At 53.5% G+C, this 6,000-nt stretch overlaps 1 protein-coding gene across 3 annotated transcripts in view; it reads right to left on the reverse strand.

Moving 5' to 3' along the window:
* WWC1 (WW and C2 domain containing 1) overlaps window positions 1-5,276 on the reverse strand; it is a 181,092-nt gene extending 175,816 nt beyond the window's left edge. Inside the window, exon 1 of one of the 3 annotated variants that reach the window (XM_023218897.1) lies at window positions 5,098-5,276. In XM_023218897.1, the coding sequence (XP_023074665.1) occupies window positions 5,098-5,216 (119 nt within the window). In that variant the 5' untranslated portion in view covers window positions 5,217-5,276. The remainder of the gene's footprint in view (window positions 1-5,097) is intronic. The other 2 variants (XM_023218896.1, XM_023218895.1) reach the window with 2 other exon arrangements.
* Window positions 5,277-6,000: the final 724 nt, after the last annotated feature.

Consider the following 6,000-nt stretch of genomic DNA (forward strand, 5'->3'; position numbering starts at 1 on the left):
GTCATGAGCCACCACACCTGGCTGATTCTCAATTTCATCAGTGAAATGAGAGGCCTGGATTTCACGAACAGAAAGGTCCACTCCAGCTGCAAAATTGGGTAGATATGCAGCCTCCTTTTGATGCGGGTGTTTCACAGGTACTTTCTAGTAAAAGTTAAAGGAACTGGCATTCCTGAATGTCCCCTGCATGTCAGACTTGATGCTTGCTGCCCTACCTACCTTCACTTACTTATCACCCATAACTACCCTTGATGGTTAATGGACATCTCCCCATTCATTAGAAGACAAACCCAAGGTTCAGGGAGATTATGTCAATTACCAAGGTAACTCAGGTAGCAAGTGGCAGATCCAAGATTCCAGGAGCCAAAGACTCACTTACCCACATTTGCCCTCTAGGTGCCCATGACCTGGCCACACCCGAATGGTCACAAGTAAGTGAAATCATGCCTGTCTTAGCTCCATTTCCCAAGGCCAAATTCCTTAGGCACTGGAGCAGTGGTCTTGATTCTGCAGGTAACTCAGCAGGAAGTAAAATGAGACAGTGGTTAGAAATGTGTGTTCTGGTGTGAGCCTGCCTAGTATTCACATCTCAGCTCCACAAAGGTCGAGGGGCTTTACCAAGCCTCCCTGAGCACTGGGTAATTCAGGTAGGTAATAGTTGTACCTAGTCCCAGGGTTGTTAAGAGGATTTAAAGAGATAGCCCATATAAAGCTATCAGCAGACTGCCTGAATATAGTAAATACCCAATCATTATTTGCTACCTAGCTAAACAGGAGGGCTTTTGATGGTGGCAAGCAATTTCCAAGCTTATCTATGGTAGGAGTTATGAATCTGGGGTCCAGAAGGTCCCTGAAATTATTTAAAAACCTTTTCTCTAGGAAGAGTTCTGAACCTTTATCAGTCTCATAAGGGTCTGTGACCTGACAGAGGTTAAGACTTTTTGACTGTTGTAGACCTGACTTCCTACCATATATATTATTTCTCAAATAACAGGGTTAGCAAAAGATCCTCAAGTCGTGGGAGAAATTGCTGGATCCTCTCAGCATGGCCTCTCCAGCCATGTGTGCCTCTGGTATTTATCACACAGTCCCAGAAACTGCCCAGAATTCCCAGGTGGTTCCTATGAGAAGGTCTGAATACAAATCGCACAAGAAGAAGGAATCAGGCTGCAGGAACCTTCTCTGGGAGGCCAGCCCCAAAGATCTATTCTTCCTCCGAGAACAATCGGTGCATTTGTTTTGCATACCATGAAGTGAAATACACAGGACACTGGCCCCTTTTCTGGGAGCTCACAAAAGCACCCGGAGTTACTCCGCAAAAGGAGCATGGCTCCAAGGTGCTGTTCAGACCTGATCCACAGCACCTGATTCCTGAAGGGCCTGTCACCTTCCCAGTCTGGCCTTGACTCAGGAAAAGCCTGTGGTGCTGCTGGAGCCTTTGGCCCAGTGGGCAGGACCCAAGCTGTCCACTGGACCCTCTCCGGTTGTTGGGACAACCATCCTCAGGAATTTCGGCCTCCCAGTCTTCCCCTGGGTGAGAAGGGGAGAGAGTTGGCAAGGCTGGCTGCTTGGCTGCTCTTCCAACCCCCTGGTGAAAGGGGAAGCTGAAAACTGGATTCCCTACCCCCAGCAGCTCCTGGCCGGCCAGCACACAAAACAGCTCAGCCCCAGAGGGAGGAATGTGCCAAGACATTCTTTAGGGTTGGTAACCAGAGACGCTATTTTGTCCTTGGTGGCTAAGAAATCACTTTTCTGACTGCAGGACCATTTGACTTACTTCTTTTAAATTCAAGGGAATGGGTGGGCATCTCCATGATTCAGGTAAGGAAAAATCCAAGGCAAATACACACGCACGCATACACACACACGGAGTGGAATTTTTAGTTCAATTTTTTTTCTCACAGCATTAATTAATTGCAGGGATATAACTACCTTGGCAGAACTTTTTCTCCCCAACTCACCACCCCCAAAATAAGTTTGGTTCTTTTCAGCTTTGTTAAATTTCTTCTTCCTTTTTCTCATAGCCAATCCCTGTTCCCCCTTCTCTTCTCATGGAGTCTGGAGAGGTAAGAGAGGCAGAAGGGTTTGAAATAATAATATCTAAGAGCTGGCAGGCCCGTGAAGACCATCTAACCAACCCACTTCTTAAGCACTCAAACCTCAGAGAGGTCAAGTGATTTGCCCAAGGCCACACAGACAGGACTAAAAGGCAAAAATGAGGTATGCCAGAGGGAAATTCCAGAAAACCACAAGTGGATATCCTCCAATTAGCTCTTTTCCAAAACGTACAAAGCTGTAGTTGTTTTTCCAAAACAAGCACAATAGTGACCCCCAGAGTTGACCTGAGACCCCCCTCAGGATCCCAAGTTCAGGGGCCCAACACCAGCCCAGTGCAGGTGGGATGACAAGGAGGTACAGAGATGAAGCTTATAAACCAGTGACACAAGGCCAAGCGTGGTGGCTCACACCTGTAATCCTAGCACTTTGGGAGGCTGAGGTGGGCGGATTGCCTGAGCTCAGGAGTTCAAGACCAGCCTGGGCAACACTGTGAAACCCTGTCTCTACTAAAATACAAAAATTGGCTGAACGTGGTGGCGTGCGCCTGTAGTCCCAGCTACCGGAGAGGTTGAGGCAGGAGAATTGCTTGAACCCAGGAGGCGGAGGTTGCAGTGAGCCAAGATCTTGCCACTGCACTCCAGCCTGGGCGACAGAGAGAGACTCTGTCTCCAAAAAACAAAAACAAACTAAAAAACAAAAGCAAACAAAAAAAAACCAATGACACAAGATGAAGAAGGTGAGCTGCTCACCTAAGTGCCGCAATGTTTCTGCCTCCTCTCCATGGCTTGCCAATCTGCCTAAAAACAAAGGCTGGGCAAGCAAGGCGTTGGGGCCTTAGGCTGGCCACAGTACCTAGCTAAAATATACTAACACTATTTGTTTTTTTATTTTTGCTTTTGCCTATCTTTTTTGTTTCCCCTTTATGACAATAGATATAACTAGTTTCCCATTTGTGAAAATGGTACACAAATTTTTAAAGTGAGTTGATCTAAAGTCAAGGAGTAAGTAAGCAATAGCACAGGTGGATATAGCAAAAAAATCATGGAGGTGGTCCATGTAACACTAAAATCTGGGAGATTGTGCTCTAGCCAATCAGTTCTTGATAGAAGCTACTTGCTTGCCCTTTTCCAAGGGTAAAGAATTACTGTTGAGAGGAGTCTCCTATTGCTGTATTAGAAGTTCCCAGATGCATGATTATCAGTGTTGGCAGGGGCGGTCCTTTCCCTCCAACAGGACGTCCAACTGCTGACAGCACACAGGTCTCAGTAAACTACAGGGACCTAAAGTGGGGCAGGTCACATACGCTTGAACTTGTGTCTGCTCTGAGAAAAGGACAAGAGAAAAAATGCTGCCAAGTTCACCAACACAGTAACAGAGCCGGCAACTGACCTGAGTAGGGGTAGGGAAGCAGCGTGTCAGGGTGACAAGTTTGAAGGTTAGAACTTCAGAGCTGGTGAAGAACTGATATGCAGAATGGCAGAAAAATAAAAATATTTGAGCAAATCACACCTCTGGGCTTCAAAGTTTCTCTTATGTTTCAAATGGGAGTTGGGCTCTGATCTACATCCCTTCCAACTTTTAAGCATCCCAATATTCCCTTCCAAGCAAACCTTTTAAATTCAGGGAAATGGTGGGCCCCCCACATCTGACAAACAGGGAAACTGAGGCTCAGAGGTTGAAGTAGCTTGCCTAAGAGATGCTCTCTAGCACTAAATATTTACCTTCCAGATTACATTCATGAGACATTCAGCATGGTGCTGAGTGTAGAGGAGACATCGAGGAAGTGCTGAATGAATGAATGAATGAATGAACGAATGTAAGTGCTCCCAGAAGCTACCGAGAATCTCAACTCTCATTTTCTTTCTGCTTATTTTCTTTTTTTAACTCACATCTTGCTACATACACTTCTGAGACACCTCCAACCCAACCACACAAGATGAAGAGTCCAAGAAATTCACCTTGGTTGCTTTACAGGGACCTGACCCCCAAGGTCACAGACAAGGTTTAAAGTCCACATTCCCCAAGACACTCTGCCCACAGACCGTGTCAACAACACCGTGGTCCGGGGACTCCAGGACACACGTGGAGAGGGTGTATGTATCTGTGTGTGTAGTATGTGAGCAAAGAAATGCCAAACAACCAGGAGAAAGTATGGAGAGGTAAGAGCCACACCGAGCCATCTCAGGCTCCACCTGCCTCTGCACATCATCTCAACCTACAGCGGCCTGGTACCCACCAAGGTCAGGTCCCGCTGGTGCAGGGCTGAGGAGCCTCGCCGCCCCCTCCCCCGACCAGGAAAGAAAGGGAGGAGAAAGAGGCGAGGGGCAGGGCTTTCCGGGAGGCCTCTCACCTCCATCTCCATCCTAACAGCTTCCAAGTTGCTGCCAGATTCCTGGATAACCAGTCTCCCTCATCTGCCCTCCCCCGCTTCTTCAATTCCTCCCCACCCTCGGGTTCCAGGGCCCCCTGGCTGCCCCTGTGCTGTTCTCAGCAGCTTCCAAGGCACCTGTCAAAAAGCACACCCCAGGATGCCTTCCCCTGAGCCGAGTGCCCTCTCTCCAGTGGTCTCCCACGGAATCCTGGGGTCCTCACCACCCCCTCCAAACCGGACACTTCCCCATCCCCATCCGCCCACCCCTACGCTGGGTGGAAGCGTCCCCGGGAAGACCCGGCTTCACCCGGTTAGGTCGCTCCCCCAACCCCCGCCCCCGCCCGACCTCTCTTCCCAAAGGGGGCGGGCGGGGCTAGAGCTTAAGGTCAAAACTCCGGGCAGGTGCCGGCTGGGGCCTAAGTCCTCCAACTGGGGATGGCGGTGGGGCAGCCTGGGCCAGCTCCCCGGCAGGCGCCTCCTCTCAGTTGCCCACTGAGGCGGGAGCAGCGCTCCAGAAGGTTGCGGGGAGCAGGAGGTGGCGAACTGAAGAGAGCTCAAGAGGCACGCAGAGCTCCCCCGCCCCCGCCCAGTCCCAGCCGGCGGCTCCAGAGGCAGGTGGGGGCCCGGGCGGGGGTGTAGGGGCACGGAGGAGGGTTCCGGGGTCCTACCTGTCCCGCGGGTCGATCCAGCTGGTGGTGCGGTTCGTGTGGTCTATGTAGTAGACCTTGCCGTCGAAGTCGCGCGCCTCCTCCCAGCCCTCCGGCAGGGGCAGCTCCGGCCGGGGCATCTTCCCGAGCGCTGCCGGCGCTCCCCCATGCAGCTCCCGACCGCAGCGGGGGCTCAGCGGCTCCAGCCGGCCGCTCTTAGCCCGGGCGGCCGCCGAGGCACCATGATCGGGGGGGTGGCGCCCGCGGATGGGGGGCCCTAGTGGGGGCCGGCCGGGGTGGCGCCGCTGTCCATGCGGCCCTGCGTCCCCGACCCGGCGCCGCCCGCTCCTCCCGCCGCCGGCCTCTCACGCTGCCATGTGCGTCCGCAGCGGCGCGGTGCGAGCCCGGGTGCGCGCCCAGCCGGCCGGGCAGAGCGAGCCGAGCGCCGCCGCCGCCGTCTGCCCTCCTCCGCCGCGCGGCGCGCTGCGCCCTCCACGCCGCCGCTGCCGCCTCCCTCTCCTCCCTGCAGCCGGGTGCCGTCCCTCCTCTCCGCTACGCCGCTCTGAGCTCGCTGGGTTTCTGACTTCTGCCTCCGCCAGGTGCGGCTCGGGCGGTGCAGGTAACCGCGCTGCCCCGGAAACGGGAGGTGGAGCGCCGGCCGCCTGGGTTCCCGGCTCCCCTCCCAGCGCGCAGCGCCACGAGGGCGGGTCTTAGGGCCCGAGACGCGCCCCCTCGTGGGACAGCCCCAGCCGCCGGCCACCCCTACGCTGCCCCTGCCAGGGGAAGGAGAGACCGCCCCTCACCTGCGTCCCAGACCTAGGGGGTTGGGCCAAAAACCGCTCTTCCTCTACTTAAAACGCTCCTGTCTCTCTCCACACGGAGTAGCCAGGCTCTTGGCATAGGTGGCCCCAAATCTTAAAACTC

This window comes from Piliocolobus tephrosceles, chromosome 4 (genome assembly GCF_002776525.5).
Source record: "Piliocolobus tephrosceles isolate RC106 chromosome 4, ASM277652v3, whole genome shotgun sequence".
Taxonomy (NCBI): domain Eukaryota; kingdom Metazoa; phylum Chordata; class Mammalia; order Primates; family Cercopithecidae; genus Piliocolobus; species Piliocolobus tephrosceles.